The 21,220-nt window shown below is 33.5% G+C and overlaps 2 protein-coding genes and 2 pseudogenes across 3 annotated transcripts; all 4 read left to right on the forward strand.

Annotated features, from left to right (window-relative positions):
* The first annotated feature begins 3,630 nt into the window (after window positions 1-3,630).
* LOC129316741 (cytochrome P450 72A397-like) lies at window positions 3,631-5,660 on the forward strand (annotated as a pseudogene).
* Window positions 5,661-7,539: 1,879 nt separating this feature from the next.
* On the forward strand, window positions 7,540-10,933 carry LOC129316072 (11-oxo-beta-amyrin 30-oxidase-like). 2 transcript variants are annotated; one of them, XM_054960321.1, is made up of 6 exons: window positions 7,540-7,691; window positions 7,795-8,137; window positions 9,071-9,288; window positions 9,463-9,710; window positions 9,799-10,186; window positions 10,343-10,933. In XM_054960321.1, the coding sequence occupies exons 2-6, from the start codon at window positions 7,849-7,851 to the stop codon at window positions 10,769-10,771; spliced, it is 1,572 nt and encodes a 523-aa protein (XP_054816296.1). In that variant the 5' UTR covers window positions 7,540-7,691; window positions 7,795-7,848; the 3' UTR covers window positions 10,772-10,933. The 2 variants fall into 2 exon arrangements, with proteins under 2 accessions (XP_054816296.1, XP_054816297.1); XM_054960322.1 differs by lacking the exon at window positions 7,540-7,691 and having other exon boundaries at window positions 7,724-8,137.
* Window positions 10,934-11,732: 799 nt separating this feature from the next.
* On the forward strand, window positions 11,733-14,414 carry LOC129316742 (11-oxo-beta-amyrin 30-oxidase-like; annotated as a pseudogene).
* A 3,397-nt stretch (window positions 14,415-17,811) lies between these two features.
* LOC129315275 (cytochrome P450 72A397-like) lies at window positions 17,812-20,576 on the forward strand. Its single transcript, XM_054958871.1, has 5 exons — window positions 17,812-18,202; window positions 18,423-18,640; window positions 18,842-19,089; window positions 19,171-19,558; window positions 19,693-20,576. Exons 1-5 carry the CDS (start codon window positions 17,917-17,919, stop codon window positions 20,119-20,121), a joined length of 1,569 nt encoding a protein of 522 aa, XP_054814846.1. The 5' UTR covers window positions 17,812-17,916; the 3' UTR covers window positions 20,122-20,576.
* The last annotated feature ends 644 nt before the right edge of the window (window positions 20,577-21,220 follow it).

The following is a 21,220-nucleotide window of genomic DNA, read 5'->3' on the forward strand; positions in this document are numbered from 1 at the left end:
GAAATTTTAGACACTTGAAATTAATAAATTAAGAAGTATTTTGCTTATTTTAAAAGTTTAAAATTTAAAGTACTATATATGCAATAGTTTAGAATTTAAAATTTTCATTAATTTTAAATTAATTAGCTAAACCACTACAGGAATACACAGGGGCCGGCCCAAAACCCAAAAAACAAAAACAAGAAGACAGAGACACACCTTCACTTTCTTTTGTTTATGCACTTTTGTAGTGCAACAATATAAGATTGTTTGTTTTACCGAATCTCTGACTTGTATGCTTAGAGAACAACGATGGCCCCTCACCATGCAAATGTCATCATCTTTCGCTTCCCCTTCCTCTCTGAAATAACTGATATAGTTTGTGCTGTGTCGATTCCTTTTGTTTGCACGAGAGAACGTAACAATCAATGCTCATCATATACTCATAATAATGTACGTTTCAAAATTGTTAACTCTGACTAAATTATTACATTTGCCACACCCTAATATTAAACATATGACCGACATAAAATATAAAATAAACTCATATTTTATAAACTTTAATTAGTTTAAAATTAAGCTAAACTATCAATATATAAGTTATATACAATAATAAAGTTTGTAAATTTTTAAATATTTTATAAAAATTTCGACATAACCTCCCTCAAAGTTTGGACCTCCTGAAATTTCTATAATAATAAAACATGTTAACCAAACTAGAAAAGGAGACTAGTTTCATAACAGCAAGCTACCAACTGAACAAAAATATATAATTATGGTGTACGGGGAGCTTTAATTTTTGATTACAAAATACAATACATAATTTTACTAAAAAAGTTAATTACAATGTGCTTCCTTTTTTCAAAAAAGAAATTGGACCCCTTAATATTTACAAGAGGAGCAGGGTTAGCTACAATATTTAAGACAAAAAAAAAATTTGGTGAATAATGTCCTAATTTATAGTTGAAAGAATTAATAGAAAGCAAATCAATAAGTCAAACATCAAAGACTAGATAAATTTATAAACCCTGAATATATAAATTCAAATAGAATTATAAGGAGTTCAATTTTTCTTTCCTTCTTTAAATTTCTATATATATTTAAACATCTTGGAGCTATATATATATATTGCTCAATATAAAATCAATATATAATAAAAAAGAAGTTTGCTTTTTGAAATTAAATTAAAAAAATAAGTTTCAAAACTCTTTCTTTAGTGGAACTTAATTAAAATGATTAACAAGCGTGAATATACAAACTAAGAGGGTAAATAACCGACAAGCGAGATCAAAAGCCATGAAATAATCAAATGTGGTTAGAAGTCACGAAACAAGCACAGACATGAAGCTCATAAAATAAGCATAAGTACAATACTTATGAATATTCATCCCTTCATTTCATGTACATTGGCTTACACACGGGGCTAATACTTCTTATAAGCATCTTACTAGTTAGGTGTACCATGACGAGTTAAGGACTAATGAAATTGTCATTAGCAATCAGCATTCTGAAATCAGTCCCCCAATTAATTTAAAACAAGCATGCATGGGTTATAAAAATAAACATTTTTGTTCTTTTCAATACAATCATTATAAAATAATATCTTCAATGCTTTTCCATGCATGAATCATAATAAATAATCATTTTCTAACTGAACGATCAATCATCATTAACATAATAAATACTTGTGAACTTTCATTCAATAGATTAATTCCAATTCCTTTCATAAAATTTCATGGAATGCTAGAATTTTTAAATATAATAGTTGATAATAAAATTAAATCATAACATCAAATATGTATATTAAATATGAATATATGTAAAAAATTTCAAAGAAAGTAAAGTGTTTGCATGTATTGAAAAAGAAAATCAAAATTATCAAAGCTAATAAAAATAAATTCACAAAATAAAAAAATTTAAATTATAAAACATCTCGTTATTAACAAAGTTGTTATTAAAATAATTTATAAAAATATAATATTTTAAAAAAATAATTTTATGGATAAATTAGTTGAGACGTACTCATGCATTTGAGAGATTCTCAAGAATTTTAAAATTTACCTCTCTTAACTTTACATTTTAATTTTAACAATGCCCTTAATCTCCTTACAAACACATTAATGTTTTAAAAGCTCGTTCATTTTCACTTCTTACTTTAATTTCAATTGTGTCACTAATTTCTTAACAAATAAATCACCATCCTAAAATTAATTAATTATTATTTTCTTAATATAATTAAGATAATATTTAACATCTTAATTTCTAACAACTAATAAAGTTCTCTTTACCCTAAATAAATTATTCCTACACTTTATTTCACTAGCCAAATAATTCTTTCAATGCATTAGTGGCGTATAACTTGATCTCAAATAATATTTCAATTAAACATATATAACCAACAAGAATAAGAGAAATTTTTTCATTCATTTATGCCTTCTTAATATTAGTAAAGCACTAAAATTCAGCTCACAATAATCACCCAACCATTTAATCAACTTCCACCATTAATTTTATCATCAAACATTCAGCTTAATCAATAAAATAAATTGGTGTATAATATCAAACAAAACAGCACCTTAATCCCACACACAACTCGCAACAGCAAATTGGAGAAAAGAACAGAACCACCAACTAGAAGAGGGAAGAAATCAAGCTTACCCCACAGACGCGCGCACACACGATGCCAGCTACAGAGGAAGAAGAATAAATATAAACTGAACATGCTTACACACAACTCTAATAGCCACAACACAGAGCAAAAACGAGGAAGAAGATTCAACCTTTCAGCAGTGAAATTTTAACAGCAAAGTTATAAGATCGACGGTGAAGCTAGAAGATCTGAAACCACTTACTTCCCTTGGACACAGAGCAAGGGCCGATGACAAAGAAGGAGTATTTATTGACTCAACCTCACTGCTGTAAATAACGTGAATAGAGAGAAGAGAAACAGAAATTTCATATAAGAAAAAGGAGAGATTGAGCTTACTATGCACGCACATACGGACATCCAACTGTTGAGGAAAAGAAAAGAACAGAGACGAGCACGCACGCACGCACGCACGCAAGTCTGTCACCCACAAAACAGAGTAGAAACGAGGAAGAGATGCAACTACTCGACACAGCAGAAATGAGCAAACAACAGAGGGAAAGGATAAACAGTTTCCGGCGATGAAGAAACGAGCACACTAACGGGTAGGTTTTATGGTAGCGCAACAAGAAGCGAAGAGGAAAAAAAAAGAGGAAGAATCGCGAGCGATCTCTCTCTTTCTGTGTGTATCACCGACTAAGAGGGAGAAGAATATGAATAAAAAGTCTATGGGGAAATTACAAAATAAGAGTTGAAAAAATTAAAAAATAAAACCCAACTAAATTTTTATTATTGATATTGTAATTTTAATTTTATAATTTTTTTTAAAACTACGAGTAAGGACACTTTAATACTTCCTTCATATAAAAAAAATAAAATTAATCTTTAATTTAAGTCGGTTTTGAAGTAATTAGTATAAATTTTATTAAATTAATACTTCTCATATCTTATAAACTAAAATAATTAAATAAAGTTTTAGTAGGAAAAAAAATTATTTAAATTAAATTTTTGGGCCATTACAACATTTTCCTTCCGTACTGAGATACTCCACTCAGTCTATATGTATGCCCGAGTATACGTATCAACTTCATTCAAACCCAGCGGAAGATATAACATGGAGACAGACACTGAGAGAAATGTTTCAAGCAACAACGTTAGCGGCGTCACTAATGGCAGCGATAATAATAGTAAGATGGGTATGGAACATGGTGAAGTGGTTGTGGCTGAACCCTAAGAGGATGGAGAGATCAGTGCTCAGAGAGCAAGGCCTTCAAGCCAATCCTTATCGATTCTGGATTGGTGACTTGTGGAAAATGGTTCAGATGCAGAAACAAGCCAAACCCTTAATCATTCCCTCTCAGTCCCATGATCCAGCTCTTCCTGTCTACTCCTTCGTCCGACACACGGTCAAGAAATATGGTACAGTGCTTGATTATTATTCATTACTATTAGTGTGCTTCAAAGATTATTACTGCTTAATTAACAATTAATATGCAGGTAAGAATTCATTTATGTGGTTTGGACCGACTCCAAAACTGATCCTGATGAATCCGGAGAAGATAAAGGAACTGTTAAACAGGAATTATGACTTCACAAAACGTGACACAATTCCTATTATCAAGTACATAGGCTCTGGTGCCGGAACCTATGATGGGGACAAGTGGACCAAACATAGGAAGATCATCAATCCAGCATTCAATTTGGACAGACTGAAGGTTCCTTATTAATTTTCTTCGTCACTGAAATCAATAGTTGTGTCTTTAATGTTATATGCTGAGAATTTTGATTTTCATTATCTTCTTGCCGCAGAATATGATTCCAGCCTTTTCCCAAAGTTGCAGTAACATGATAAGAGAGTGGGAAAATATGTTGTCTCCATTGGACGGAACGTGTGAAATAGATGTATGGCCTTGGCTTAAGAATTTGGCAAAGGATGTCATTTCTCGAGCAGCTTTTGGAAGTAGCTATATATGAAGAAGGCAGACACATTTTTTATCTTCTCACTTTTTTTTTTTTTGGGCCAAAGCAAGCTGAACTTGTCATGAATAATTTGCAGAGATATTACATTCCATTTTGGAGGTAATAATTAATACTGTAATATCTAATTAACTCAACAGCTGAGGAAGCATTAAATTTAAAATATCAGTGCTAAAGTCTTACAATTATGGAATGCCCATCAATTAATCAGGTTTATACACGCCAAGGACAAGAGGAGGATGGAGGAAATTGATAGAATGGTAGAAGAATTACTAAAGGGAATCATTGAGAAGAAAGAGGAAGTCCTGCAAGTAGGTGAAGCCATAATCAGGAATGACCTGCTTGGCATACCTTTAGAATCAAATCACAAAGAGATTCATCAAAACCAAAGAAACCAAAACAATAATGGGATGAGTTTGCAAGAGGTGATCTACGAATGCAAGGTTTTCTTTGCAGTAGGCCAAGAAACCACCACGTCTTTTCTTGTTTGGACCATGATGCTGTTGAGCAGCTATCCTGATTGGCAAACACGTGCAAGGGCAGAAGTTTTCCAAGTCTTTGCAATCAAAAACCAAATTTTGAAGGGCTCAGTCACCTCAAGATTGTAAGTATGATCTCTTCTACTTTTTACTTGATAATAAACTGAGTTACTACTCATGAATATACACACACTTTCCCACTATAGGTGATGAGGATCCTATATGAGGTTCTCAGGCTATACCCACTAGCAGTATGGATTGAGCGAACTGCTGAAAAGGAAATGAAACTTGGGAATTTGACAGTACCAGAAGAAGTGCAGTTTTTCATACCAATACTTTTACTTCGTCATGACCAAGAGATATGGGGTAGTGATGCCAATGAGTTCAAACCAGAGAGGTTCAGTGAAGGAATCTCAAAGGTAGGGAAAGGCAATTCCGTTGCATACTTTCCATTTGGATGGGATCCTCCAATTTGCATTGGCCAAAATTTCGTCTTATTGGAAGTTAAGATGGCTCTCTCTATGATTCTACAACAGTTCTGGTTTGAGCTTCCTCCCACGTATTCTCATGCTCCTTCTGTCATCATCACTCTCAAGCCAGACCATGGGGTTCGTGTCATTCTACATAAACTCCAATAATGAATTAGCATATTTGGTGTGAGTCAATATATATGTAGTTTGAAATTGTGATCCTATTGTGGGGGTTTTTTTTCCCCTTCTAAAGTTTATATGTAAAAGTAATAAATTTGTCGCACGTTAATTTTGTCAAGTGTACATGTGCCTTATATGTTTGCTCAAACTAAGATAAATATTATTGGCCACAATTATGGATTTTTAGCCATTTTAATAGAGGAACCCTGTATAATATAACTAGACGTCAGATTTTGGCCCATATAGAAAACTTTGAAATCGAATGCGTGAATGCTGAAAGGGGGAATACAAATCCAACTTCAAAACTAGCCCTTTTATACAGATAAATAAGGGTGAAAATGAGGTTTAAAAATGTATACGTCCATGGAAAAATTGAATAATTTTTATTGATATTTTTATCTATAGTATAAAAAGATTAAAATGTCCTTGCCTCCAACATGAAGCTTAGAATAGGAAATAGGCTGGCCAACGGGCTTAACCCCATAATCCAATTACTTCAAAATCAATTATTTTCTTAAGTCTGGTATTTATTTAAAAGGTTTAAAGCTGAGCCTATAAATCCATCTTTATTATTATTATTATTATTATTATTATTATTATTTAAATTTTTTAAAATTAAAATTTGTAATTATAATATTTCGTATTTTTTTAAAATACAAATTTTAATGTTCAAAAATTTAAAATAAATGATAAAAATTGTAATTTTAAAATATAGATATATATTTAAAAGTTAAAAATATTTTATTTTAAAGGTAAAACAAAAAAAAAAGCCCCTAAACCCACTTTTTGAGGGCCAATTTGGGCTTAAAAACCTAGTTTCTTAAAAAAAAAAAATGCCTTTTTTAAGGTTGAATTCTTGTGAAAGAGAGCCAATCTGGGTCACACGTTAGGTTCAATCTTTATTCCTAATTCTACTTGAAGCAACATACATATACACACACACACACACACACACACACATAGAAATAGAAGTTGCTGAAACTAAAAGTCAGAAATACAGGAAAACTACCCACTATTATTTCCTAAAACAGAAAATCACGCCTCACCACCACATGAAATGCTTTTTGTGTTTCATCATGAAAAAGCATGGTTTCTTGGCGTGTAACTTATTCCATTAATGTTAACTCCATTTTATTTTATCCCAAATATTTTTTTTATGCAAAATTTTATCCTAAATTCTCACCTAAAAGAAGACAGTCATTTTCTGAATAATTAATTTTTGAATTTTAGCTCTTATCATCTTGCCAAACTGAAAAAGGGATGAAAAATTAGTAAATAGGAAGGTCAAAAATAAAATCTAAATATATTTTATGTATAATCTACAAAAGAAATAAATACTTTGGAGCTAATATTTTTGATATAATTATTCATAATCTGGTACATTAATGCTAGTACATCCTCAAAATTTTGCATATACATTTAAAAAGCTATATATGTACACGTACCAAAAAACCATGTACAATGAACACCACTTTGGACCAAAACCAGACATGAGACATGGTATTAAGAAAACACAAGCTCAGATAGTGAATATATGGATATCCACTTTACCAATCTCTGTAAAATGAAATTAGATAGTCTTAATTATAATTCCTGAATTTTAATTAATAAGAATGAATGTGCACATTGGTCTAGAAAATAATATATATATATATATATATATACATACACTCACACACATATAATTGCCGGCATGAAGGCTTTATGGTTATTCAATAATACATAAACTAATTAAAAATAACATTTATATGATATTTTTAAACTTGTGTTCTCTTTCGCTTTCTCTTTTATAGAACCGCTAGATTATTATATAGAGAATTAGAGATATTTGCTAGACAAGAACAAAGAGAGAAACAGTTTCTGGCCATTTTGGCGGAACTCTGTCTAGTTCCAACGGAAGTCTACTTCTTGTATACAAAACAAACAAAATTTTAGAGTTTAGAAAGGCTACAGAACAGAAAGAGAGAGACTAATTCCAAAAAAAGAAGATCCGGCGTTGGCCGGCATGAACGCTTTCTGGTAAGTCAATCATGCATAAACTAACACTCGCATATATAATATTTTCAACTCGTTCTCTTTCGCTCACTCTTTTCTAACTGTGAGATTATTATCGTATATATAGATATACGCCAGACAAGAACAAAAAGAGACAAATTAAGGGGGTAGAGAGAGAGAGATGATCGGAGCGTCGGCGATATCAGTGGCGGTGGTTGCAATTATAGGAGTGATAGCAGTGATAAGATGGGGTTGGAAGATGACGAAGTGGCTATGGGTGAATCCGAAGAAGCTGGAGAGGCGTCTGAAAGAACAAGGGCTTGAGGCTGATCCTTATCGATTCTGGGTTGGCGACTTGATCAGAATGGTGAAGATGCAGCAACAAGCCAAGTCCTCTGCCTTGCCCACCCATTCCCATGACTTGGCCCCTCATGTCTTCTCCTTTGCCCACCACATTGTCAATCAACACGGTGCCCTAACTTTCTCTCTTACTCTGATTATTTTAAGTTTAACCATCTCATTCGATTCTGTTAGCAATTGTATATGCTTTCCCAGCGATTTGTAATTAGAGATGGGAATATGAATTGGATTGTACCGGTTGTCATTTAACCCATATTATTATTTTTTAATTTTTTTTTAACAATGTGAGGATCTAAGAAAAGGAGAAAATTCATCCACTGTCTAAAAAGTCAAACTCATGTTCATGAGATAATGTGAATTACATGATATGGGGTTTAAATTGGGTTAGTGGGTTGGTTCGTTTACAACCTATGAACACACAACTCCAGTTAGAATCGTTGGTCAAACTCAATCCATTTTTTTCTGCCAACCTAGCTCATATGATTTTATCCATTTTGAATTGGAAAAACATAATTATTGGTTTATATAATTTTATTGAATTTTATTTTTAATTTCTATAGTTTTTCTCAATGTTTTCAATTTCTTTAAGAACTAAAACTTAAAAAAATAACAAATATCACTCAATTTTATTGAAATTACAATGATTGAAAATACTGAAAAAATTAAAGTGATTAAAAACAAAATTCAATAAAACTATAAAAATCAATAATTATGCTTTTCCTTGTGAATTTAAAAAAATCAGCTTGAAGAATTAATTTTAATAATTATAATCAAGTAATTCATATAAATATATATATATATATATATATATATATTTTAACTTCGGAATTGAAATGGTGTCAATGTAAGATGGAAATAAGCGTGTCAACATAATGTATCTCTATGATTTTTTTTTTTTTTTGGGGTAGGTAATATCAAATTGTATGTATATATATACAGGAAAAGCTCTCACATTTTAATCAAGAGTGAATTTTTTTAATTAAAATAAAAAAGTTTGGTATCATAAATAGAAAAGTAATTTCTTTCTAATTCAACTAGTGCAGGTAAGAACTCATTCATGTGGCTCGGACCTACACCGAGGTTGATCCTTATGGATCCAGAGCAGATAAAAGATGTGTTCAACAGAAATTACGACTTCATAAAGCCTCACACGATCCCTATTATCAAATATTTATCCACTGGTCTTGCAAGCTATGATGCTGATAAGTGGACTAGACACAGAAAGATTATCAATCCAGCATTCAATTTGGAAAAATTGAAGGTTACTAGTCTTACCAAATTAACCTTTGCTTACACATCTATACAATAATAACTAATAAATATTATATAGATTTGTTTGCATGTTATTCTGACAGCATCCTGCAGGCAGACTCAATTTCTTACCAAATTTGCAGACTTTGTCTCTCAATTAATTAATGAATTTATCTCTCTACAGACTCTGATTCCAATCGCTTGCCAAAGTTGCAATGACATGATCAACAAATGGGAGAACATGTTGTCCCCAACAGATGGAACATGTGAAGTGGATGTATGCCCTTGGCTTAAGAATTTGACAAAAGAAGTGATTTCTCGAGCAGCATTTGGAAGTAGCTACGAAGAAGGCAGACAAATATTCGATCTTCTAACAGAACAAGCTGAACTTGTCATGAATAATGTAGTGAAACATCACATTCCATTATGGAGGTAAATTACTAAGACTCACATGCGCTGAAATGTCAGTGATCTATGCTTTAGACTCGTAGATTAGCACTGATGAAACCTTCTTGAATAGGTTTGTACCAACTCAGGAGAACAAGAGGATGAAGGAAATTGATAGAAACGTGGAAGCTACACTAGAGTTCATTATCAACAAGAAGGAGCAAGCCATGAAGGCAGGTGAAACCACAAAGGATGATCTACTAGGCATACTTTTAGAATCAAATCACAAGGAGATTGAGAAACAAGGGAACAAGAAGAACGTGGGGTTGAGCATGAAAGATGTGATTGAGGAATGCAAGTTGTTCTACATAGCAGGCCAAGAAACCACTTCTGCTTTATTGGTTTGGACTATGATGCTATTGAGCAAGTATCCTGATTGGCAAGAACGTGCAAGGGAAGAAGTCCTACGAGTCTTTGGCAACCAACAACCAGACTTTGAAGCACTAAGTCGCCTTAAGATTGTAAGTGTGTCTGTGAGTGAGTGTCAGATATATCACATATAAAGCTTTTCAAATAAATTAATTATACTTTTTAATCAAACAATAAAGAAATATATACTACAATTTAACCAGAAACATGTATTTATACTTGTAACAAATTGAAATTTGCCATTACAGGTGACAATGATCCTGTACGAGGTTTTGAGGTTATACCCACCAATAGTATGGCTAGAGCGGTATGCTGAAAAGGACATAAAACTTGGGAAACTGTTAGTTCCTGGAGGAGTACAGATTTGCATACCAATACTTATGATGCACCATGACCAACAGTTGTGGGGAGATGATGCCAAAGAGTTCAAACCAAACAGATTTTCTGAAGGATTCTCAAAGGCATCAAAAGGCACTTCTGTTGCATTCTTCCCATTCGGAGGAGGTCCACGAATCTGCATTGGACAGAACTTTGCCCTGCTGGAAGCTAAAATGGCTCTGTCTTTGATTCTGCAACGTTTCTCTTTCGAGCTTTCCCCCACATATTCTCATTCTCTCACCACCGTCATCACTCTTCAGCCTCAACACGGAGTTCAAATCATTCTGCATAAATTGTAATGATTTTTCTTTTTTTTCTTTTTTTTATATTCAGGTACTGATTTCTCGTGGACCAAATGACTTCACTGTCATTATCGGGTTTGTGTATTAGTTCAGTACAATCCATATCTCCTATACTTGAAGAGAGAGAAAGTATATGGGCACCTCATCTAAGCATTGAAATACAACGTTGAGAATTTGAGAATAGCGAATGAGGAGTCCAAAATGTCTCCAAATCCATACAGCCACCACTTGGAACTGCTCCCCCGTCTGAGCTCCAGGGAAAAATTATAATCCAAATTCTTCACAACTTGACCTACTTTTATTGGCTGAAATCGTGTATTCTAACTTGATGTGAAGTTGAGAGATTCCAAGTAGGTGAAAATCACGATAAAAAAATTGCTAAAAGGAAAAGCATAAAAAGAAAAACACAAATGCAACTTCAACCTAACCCTTCATTAATTCTTACATATATAATACACAGCAGAGTATGACATTAATATGAGTTGTCCGTATGCCTTTAACATATTTTTTCATATAAATGTGATTATTACAGCTGCAAGCAGCAAAGCACAAGTAAATAGATGACAATCGACTTTCTATGAAAACTCTCAAATCAAAGTCCAGTTTAATATAGGTAACAGAAAGAGAACTCAGAGACGGTAGAGCAGGTGAAAGAGACGAATCAGAAAAAAGATATCACACACTTCTATTAGCATTCTATTGTCTTCCAGTGAGGAAAGAGGGAGATTGAGTGGTGTTTCACTCGATCTTCCTTTCTACTCGCATCAAGGTACAATAACTCCATAAAATGTAATGCAAAGACTGACACTCATATATATAATACTTTAAACTTGTTCCCTTTCGCTTACTCTTTTCTCTACTGTAGGATTATATATAGATAGACACCACACATAAAAGAATCACACACTCAGAGAGAAATGACAGGAGCATCAGTAATACTAATATCAGTAATGGCCATATGGATAGGAGTGATAACAGTGAACAGGTGGGTTTGGAAGATGACGAAGTGGCTATGGGTGAATCCAAAGAAGATAGAGAGGTGTCTGAAAGAACAAGGGCTTGAGGATGATCCTTATCAATTCTAGTTAAGATGACCAACAAGCCAAATCCACTCCCATGCCTACTCATTCACACGACTTGATGCCCCATGTCCTATACTTTGTCTACCACACAGTCAATAAACACGGTGCCCTTACTTTCTCTCTTATTTTGATTTTAATCATCTCAATGGATTTTGTTAGGGATTACATTTCCTGTCTATTATTTATAAATAATATAACATAATTTAAAATTTTAAGATGGAAGAGTTTTTTAAAAGGTTAAAATGCAAAAATACTCAAAAACTTTTTCTTTTCGAGCTTGTGGTATTCTTAAATCAACAATAATGTATAACTACCCCTTAATTTTAGAAGTCAACATCAATCTATTTTAACATATTGGTGAAGGTTAGTCTCTTTTATAAAGTTAAGAGATATCCATGCACCATTATTGACTTTAAGTTGCTAGTAGCTTCCAAAAATAAAAGTTTCTAAGTATTTTTGTACTTTAAACCTTTTTTAAATTAGGGAACCAAGCAGTAAAAAATTTATAAGATATAATTTTGTTGATATTTTGAATTTAAAAAATGTAGCTTAGAGAATTATTTAGAATTCAAATGGTGATGTAAGGCTAATAATTCAAATGGAGTTCACGCAATAGTGTTAGTATATATAGCCTATAGGTAACATCAAATTGTGTTTTTTCGTAATTGGAATAATATTGTCTACGTAAGCCATGATAAACTAATAACACGACGGAAATGTTTGGTATCACAAACAGAAAAATAATTTCTCCCCATCCTCTTCACACACACACACTCATAAAACGATTGGAGTGCAGGAAAGAATTCATTCATGTGGTACAGACCGGCATCGAGGTTGATCCTTGCGGGTCCTGAGCTGATAAAAGATATGTTAAATAGAAACTACAACTTTATGAAACCACACGATTCCTAACCACACGATTCCTGTTATCAAATAAATAAATAAATATATATATATATATCCACTGGTGTTGCAAGCTATTATGACAAGTGGGCTAAACACAGGAAGATAGTCAATCCAGCATTCAGTTTGGAAAAACTGAAGGTCATTTCCTTATTAAACTGAGCAAACTTATCTACTTACAAATTAAACTGAGAATTTTGTCTCTTAATTTCCAAATCTCTCTGCAGACTCTGATTCTAATCGTTTGCCAAAGTTGCAACGATATGATCAACAAATGGGGCAACATGTTGTCCCTAACAGATGGAGCATGTGAAGTGGACATATATGGCCATGGCTTAAGGGTTTCACAAAGGAAGTGATTTCTCGAGCAGCATTTGGAGCTAACTATGAAGAAAGTAGACAAATATTCGATCTTCTAACAGAACAAGCTGAACTTGTAACAAGTAACATACAGAAACATCGCATTCCATTATGGACGTAATTAATTAATTACTAAGACTATATTATGCGCTGAAATGTACGTGATCTATGCCTGTCACTTATACAAATTACTGACAAAATCATTTTGTAGGTTTGTACCAGCTAAATTGAACAAGAGGATGAAGGGAATTGAAAGAAACATGGAAGCTTCACTAGAGTGTATTATCAACAAAAAGAAGGAAGCCATGAAGGCAGGTGCAGCGACAAGGGATGACCTGCTAGGCATACTTTTAGAATCCAATCACAAAGATATTGAAGAACAAGGAAACAAGAACAAAGATGGGTTGAGTATGAAAGATGTGATTGATGAATGCTAATTGTTCTACCTGGCTGGCCAAGAAACCACTTTTTCTTTGCTGCTTTGGACAATGAAGCTATTGAGTAGGTATTCTGATTGGCAAGCATGTGCAAGGGAAGAAGTCCTGCGAGTCTTTGGCAACCAAGAACCAGATTTTGATGAACCAAAATATAAGTTATTCAAATAAATTGATTATATTTTGGATCAATCTAGAAAAAAACAGAGATACGACACTAATTAGGCTCTGAAATATTAATTCAATTACAATTAGGTTCCAGGAAAGGTCACTTCTAGTGATTTGCAACTGGAGTGCAGGAAAGAATTCATTCATGTGCCTAACTGTTATTAAATTGAACATTTGGAACAAAATTGTCATTCCTCCTAAAAAATACATACTACAATTTAACCACAAACATGTATATACTTATGAGGAAATTTGCCATTACAGGTGACAATGATCTTGTATGAGGCTTTGAGGTTATATCCACCAATAGTATGGCTAGAGCGGTATGCTGAAAAAAACATGAAACTTAGAAAACTATTAGTTCTTGGGGGAGTACAGATTTGCATACCAATACCTATGGTGCACCATGACCAACAGTTGTGGGGAAATGATGCCAAAGAGTTCAAAGCAGACAGATATTCGGAAGGGATCTCAAAGGCATTAAAAGGTACCTCTGCTGCATTCTACCCATTTGGAGGGGGTCCTTGAATATGCATTGGACAAAACTTTGCTTTGTTGGAAGCTAAAACAGCTCTATCTTTGATTCTACAAGGTTTTTCCTTAGAGCTTTCCTCAACATATTCTCGTGCTCTCACCATTGCCGTCAATCTTCAGCCTCAACATGGAGTTCAAGTCATTCTGCGTACACTGTAATAAATTTATTACATTCAAGTACTGATTCGTGTACAATATGAATTCAGCAACCATCATAATTCGGTTTGTGTGTCATAGTTCAGAATGATCCGCACTACTAAGTTAATAAAAATAAAGATTTATACAGTTCTACTCTTCCAATGCTTGGGGAGAAAAAGAAAGTATGGGCATCATCGAAGCATTGAAATGTTAGGCAAAGGACCAATTAATGATGAGAATAGCTAACGAGAGAGTGCAAAATGTCTCCAAATTCGGTCAGCAACCACTTGGGACTAATCTCCTGTTTTTGATCTCTAAGAAAAAATGGCCAGGGAGGATTTGGAAGTGGGGTGAAAATGTCAAAAATTATTCTTACTTTATATTATGTATTTTCAAAATTTAAAACTAAAAATGCTAAAAAAAAAATATTACAAAATCTGGACTGTCTAAATCAAAAGTAAACGATTTAAACAAATTAGAATCTAATCTTTAATCTCTCGTTAATCTAAAATTTTAATGATTATCCAACAACAACTTCATTTGTTATTTAATTTAAGATTAATTCAAGTTTTGATGATCAGTTTTAGATTGGAACAAATAATTATAGATAACAAATATTCAATATTTAATTACATTAATTTATAGTTTCTTTTTCCCATAGAGGCAACATTTAGGTCATACATATTTTTATTTCCACATAAATGAATTATATATAGAAACTCGGGAAAAGAAAGGGGGGGCTAAAAGTCACAAGTTTTTTGAAAAAATAATAGCTAAAACAATATTTTGGACATAGCGCACCCAAAAAAATTTCTGAACGTAAGATAACTTTCATTGAAAAAAGTAATTGACTTCTATGTGACAAATATTTAAGAAAAAATTGAACAGGTAAAAATCTTTCTACCCAAACGATCAAGGAACTGAACAGTTAGACTAGGTCAAAACTCAAGGTAAAAATGGGGCGGAGTGTGAATACAGGGGACCATTCGTTTAGTACAAGCAGCCAATCATGGAATGTAAATAAGTTCAAATCGTCCTAGTTTAACAACACACCCACACACACAACATTTATAATGATACTTTTAATTTTAATATTATAACTTGTACCCTAAAATGAATAATGCACCACAAAGGTTAAAAACTAAATTTATTAATACGTGAATGATATCACATAAGAAAATTTGACATAACAATTTTCATTGCAACAGCACAGCAACATTTCATTAATTTATTTAAAGTTTGTTTTCAAGATATCCCATCAATATTTTATTGGTATTGGTATTTTTAATATTATGACATGACTTGTACCTTAAAAGGAATACATGCACCATATAGGTTAAGAACTAAATCTATGAATACGTGAATGATGTGACATTAGAAAAATGATATAACCAGTTCTAATGTAATATAACAGCTACATTTTATTGATATTTTTAATATCATACTCCTCTAATTCTCTTCATAAATTATTTTTATCAGTCTCATCAATATTAATATAAAAAAAGTAAAAAGAATTGAAGTGTGTATAATTTTAAATATATTCCTATATAATAAATTTAAAAAAATAATATCACATTACTTTTTCTCTATCATAAAAAGTAATTTTAAAAATATTATTTAAAAAATCATATCATAATTTATAAATGCCAAATAAATTTTTTAAAACATGCTTTATAAATGAATGGATCGGATGGAGTGCCCGGTACACTAAAAGATGTACATGCATCACAATATCACATGGACCGAAAACTTAATAATCATACAAATTATAGAGCACGCCATTAGAAGCATGATATGACAACTTTTAACATTATATATATATATATATATAAAGAATTAGGTTTGCTGTCAATTCAAATTATCTTTTTTTATAAAATACAATTTTAATGTAGTCAATTATTGTCATTGATAGTCATCTAATGTATAAAAAAAATCTAACATTTAATTTTAAAACTCATCAATTGTGATTATTGATAGCATACTTAATATTAATTTATTATATATAGCAATCGTATTATGATTTTCAAACGTTAAAGCAATATTTACTAAACATTTGTGCATCACCCAAGTACTATGCTGTTTTTTAAAATAAAATATGGATGAAAGGGAGTTGGCAGAAACAAATGATAATTGTTATGTTTTTTTTTCTCCCCGGGGGGGGGGGGGGATAAAAGACATAAAATACTGTAAGAATACCTCAGAGATCTCTTATTTCCAAATATTATCCAAGTAAGCATGCAATCAAGCCATTTGTTTTATCTTCGGTCACAGCCTTCACCAAAATCATAGTATTAATATTTAATAGGCTCCGACCTAGCACCCGCAAGTTCCAACTTGCCACCTTCCCTTTTATTGGAAGGCTTTGGTGCTATTATGACATGATGCAATAATTGTTTTTGGTAATTGAAATGCTGTAATAATTAATAGTGAATGCATAACCCATTTTAAATTACATCACCCATTCTTGAAAAAAATACACACATCTATGGGCCAACACTTTAATTAAAGAGGTGAAGACCAAGTAAAAGTAATAAGCAGAAGTCTCAAAAAATCTGTGTACTTTAGTGAGGCTCTCAATGGGAAGATAACAATAAAAAAGCTGGGAAAAAAAGGGGAGCAAATCCTCTAAAGTTGATATCCATGATTTTATGTGAACATTTTCTTTTTTGATATTTTTACCATTTTATTATTTTTTATAAAATATAAAATCTTATCTTAAAAAAAAAATGCAAACTTCATAAAATTCATTGATTCTCAACTGCATATAGAATCCTATCCCCGAGAAAGCGAATGTAAAGAACTATAGTCTATAGATCAACATCCCGTTGACACAGAAATGTGCCAACAAAATATTCCCTTATTTTGGTCCTTCCGCTCAATTTTCTCAAAGGCGCCAAAAAAAAAATTGATACAAAAGAGAATGCATTAAAACTAAAATGCAAATGAAAAATAAAACATGAAACCCAAAATATTTTAGAAGTAACCAATGAAGAGGAAGAACGAGGGACGGGACCCTATGAATATATGAAAATTCAAGCATTAGATACATTCCACATTCTATCTACCATATGCAGGACCACTGACATCACCTGATAACTATATGCATGCAGGACCACTGGCATCATCGGATAACCAAAAAAAAAAAAAACAAAGCGATAAGATAACAAATAAATATAACAAACATTTTTAAACCCTGAATAAACAAACCATGAACTCCGTACATCAAATTACTACACCATTACTTCCTAAAAAATGATTGATTCATATGTATAATATAACTAAGCAATATCTCGGTAAGATACAGAAAAACAAGAACAAAAAGAAATAGCGTTGGCCGGCAAAAAGCTTTCTGGTATAATTCAGTAATATATGTGATCGCAATACATGTCTATATAAACTAACACACAAGACTGTTATATATAATAGTTTCAACTTATTCTCATTCCCTTACTCTTTTCTCTACTTTGAGATTATATGAAGATTATTAGATCCACACCACACAAGCGCGCGCACTCAGAGAGAGATGACTGGATCATCAGTAATATCAGTAGTGGCCACTTCGATAGCAGTCATAGCAGTGGTAAGATGGGTTTGGAAGATGGCCATGTGGTTATGGGTGAATCCGAAGAGGCTAGAGAGAGCTCTGAGACATCAAGGTCTTGAGGCCAATCGCTACCGATTCTGGGTTGGCGACTCTGTCCAAATGGCTAACATGGTACAACAAGCCAAATCCTCTCCTTTGCCCGCTCATTCCCATGACTTGGTCCCTCATATCTCCCCCTTTCAGAATCACACTGTCAACAAATACGGTGCCCTTCCTACGCCTTTCTCCTTAATTCATCTCTCTCATTCTTTTTTATTTTAACATTCCTATCCATTTTCTCACCCAACTATGCACTGTCCATAGTTTAAGAAACTAATGACATGACAGTAACGTTTGCTACCATAAATAGAAAAGTTATTTCCTTCCATCCCCTTTACATACACATACATATTATATAGTCATACTGAGAAACAGTTTAAGTGCAGGTAGGAATTCATTCATGTGGTATGGACCAGCACCAATATTGATCCTTATGGATACCGAGCTGATAAAAGATACGTTACACAGACACTACGACTTTACAAAATGTCACAATTTCCCCATTACCGAATATATAGCCCCTGGTGTTGCAGGCTATGACGGTGAACAGTGGGCTAGACACAGGAAAATTCTCCATCCAGCATTCAATTTGGACAAATTGAAGGTTATTTCCTTCTTTTTCTTACCAAATCAAACTGCCGTTACACATCAACTTATAGATAAATATATAGATAAATTTCCATGTTATCATGAGAGCATCTTGCAACTAGGTATACTTTCGGGACGGAATTTTGTGTTTCACTTTTGACTGCAATTACCAGAACTGCAGCCATTTGGCTCTCATAATATCTTCATCTTTCTACAGTCTCTGATTCCAATCTTCGCCCAAAGTTGCAACGAAATGCTCAACAAATGGGAGAACCTCTTGACCCCCTCAAATGGAACATGTGAAGTGGATGTATGGCCTTGGCTTAAGGATTTGACAAAGGAAGTGATTTCCCGATCAGCATTTGGAAGTAGCTATGAAGAAGGCAGACAAATATTCGATCTTCTAGCAGAACAAGGTGTAGTTGTAATGAATAATTTACAGAAACATTACATTCCATTATGGAGGTAATTTACTAAGACTAATAATCTAATATAGTGACACATGCTTGTGACTTATAGATCAGTGCTGATTAAATCTTTTTGTAGGTTTCTACCAACTAAGGAGAACAACAAGATGAAGGAAATTGAAAGAACCGTGAGAACTTCCCTAGAGCATATTATAAACAAAAAGGAGAAAGCCAGGAAGGCAGGTGAAACCAGAAAGAATGACCTACTGGGCATACTTTTAGAATCCAATCACAAGGAGATTGAGGAACAAGGGAACAAGAAAAGCTTTGGATTGAGTATGAAAGATGTGATTGACGAATGCAAGTTGTTCTACATGGCAGGCCAAGAAACCACTTCAGTTCTACTGGTCTGGACTATGATGCTACTAAGTAGGTATCCTGACTGGCAAGCACGTGCAAGGGAAGAAGTCCTGGAAGTCTTTGGCAACCAAAAACCAGACCATGATGCACTAAGTCACCTTAAAATTGTAAGTGTCTGTGTGATATATCATATCTAAAGTTTTTCAAATAAGTTGATTCTATTTTAAATCGAACTCTAAAATATATATGCTACAATTAAACACGAACATGTGTATAATAATAATGAAATTTGCCATTATAGGTGACCATGATCTTGTACGAGGTTTTAAGGTTATACCCACCAATAGTATGGCTAGAGCGGTATGCTGATAAGGACATGAAACTTGGAAAACTGTCAATACCTGGAGGAGTACAGCTTGGCATACCAATACTTATGATGCACCATGACCAACAATTGTGGGGAGATGATGCCAAAGAGTTCAAACCAGATAGATTTTCTGAAGGAATTTCCAAGGCATCAAAAGGTAGTTCTTTTGCATTCTTCCCATTCGGAGGGGGTGCTCGAACCTGTCTTGGGCAGAACTTTGCCTTGTTGAATGCTAAGGTAGCTCTGTCTTTGATTCTACAACGTTTCTCCTTCGAGCTTTCCCCATCATATTCCCATGCTCTCACCATTGCTGTCACTCTTCAGCCTCAACATGGAGTTCAAGTCATTCTGCGTAAACTGTAATAAATTTATTATATTAAAGCACCAATGCGTGTACAATATGAATTCAGAACAATCTGCATCTCCCATTAATAAAATTAAAGTAGATGTATATAGTTCTACTTTTCCAACACTTGGAAGAGAAAGAAAGTATGGACATCATCTAAGCATTGAAATACTATGCAAAGGACCAGAAGTGAGGATACAATAATGAAGCATGGTGAAGGGATGAGCAAGGAAGATCACTTAGGGAGAAGGGAGTATACTCATCATGTGCAAAAGTCATTACCGAAAAGGGTCGGGATGATTATTGTGGAACTTCCCTCTCTTATGATTGCTTTCCCTCTGTAATCAGTTCTTCCTCTCCCTGAGTAGTATCTTTCCCTCCTCTGTTTTTCCTTCTTGTTTTCTGCTTTCCATCTCTGTGTGTCTATGCAACTGTGCTGGTTAAGATATAATAATAATGGTGTTTCCATTAACTATACTGTACTGTATGCGTGTGTGTAATCTTCTTCAAACGAAATCGTAACGAATAGCAAGTGAGGAAGAGTCCAAAATGCATCCAAATTCGGTCACCCACCACTTGGAACTCCTCCCCTGTTTCGGAGCTCCAAGAAGAAATGGCCAAAGAGGCTTCTGAAAATAAGTCCATTTAGTAGCAAAAGTGGAGAAAGTACATGTTACCCTTAGGTTGCTTGAGACTTAAAAAATGGAGAGAAATGGAGAAGACGGTTGCTGATCCAACAAGGAACCCTTACCCAACGCAACCACAATAAACAAGTGAGTAGAGAAGGAGCTTGACTGCTTGACTGCTCCGGCCAACGAACGCAGCGTGAGGAAGAAGAACAAAGCGGAATGGTACAGGAGACAGAGTTCGCAACGCTAAAGAGCGGCTGAGAATTTTATTTCCCCACTCACCGCAATTCCATGGTGCAATGTGCCGGGCTGCCGGCTGGGCTCTAGTGCAAAACTGCTGAATGGGGAAAAAGCGCATTTTGGGTAAATGACATATTTTAAGATTAAGAAAAATAAATTATTTCATAACCGGATTTAAATTCTCTAGAATATTAGATTCATAGATCTATTTGAAGTTCTTTGGCCAAATAAATAAATTTATTTGAAG

This window comes from Prosopis cineraria, unplaced genomic scaffold (assembly GCF_029017545.1).
Source record: "Prosopis cineraria cultivar Desert tree isolate PC_DT_omini unplaced genomic scaffold, ASM2901754v1 PC7, whole genome shotgun sequence".
Lineage (NCBI taxonomy): Eukaryota > Viridiplantae > Streptophyta > Magnoliopsida > Fabales > Fabaceae > Prosopis > Prosopis cineraria.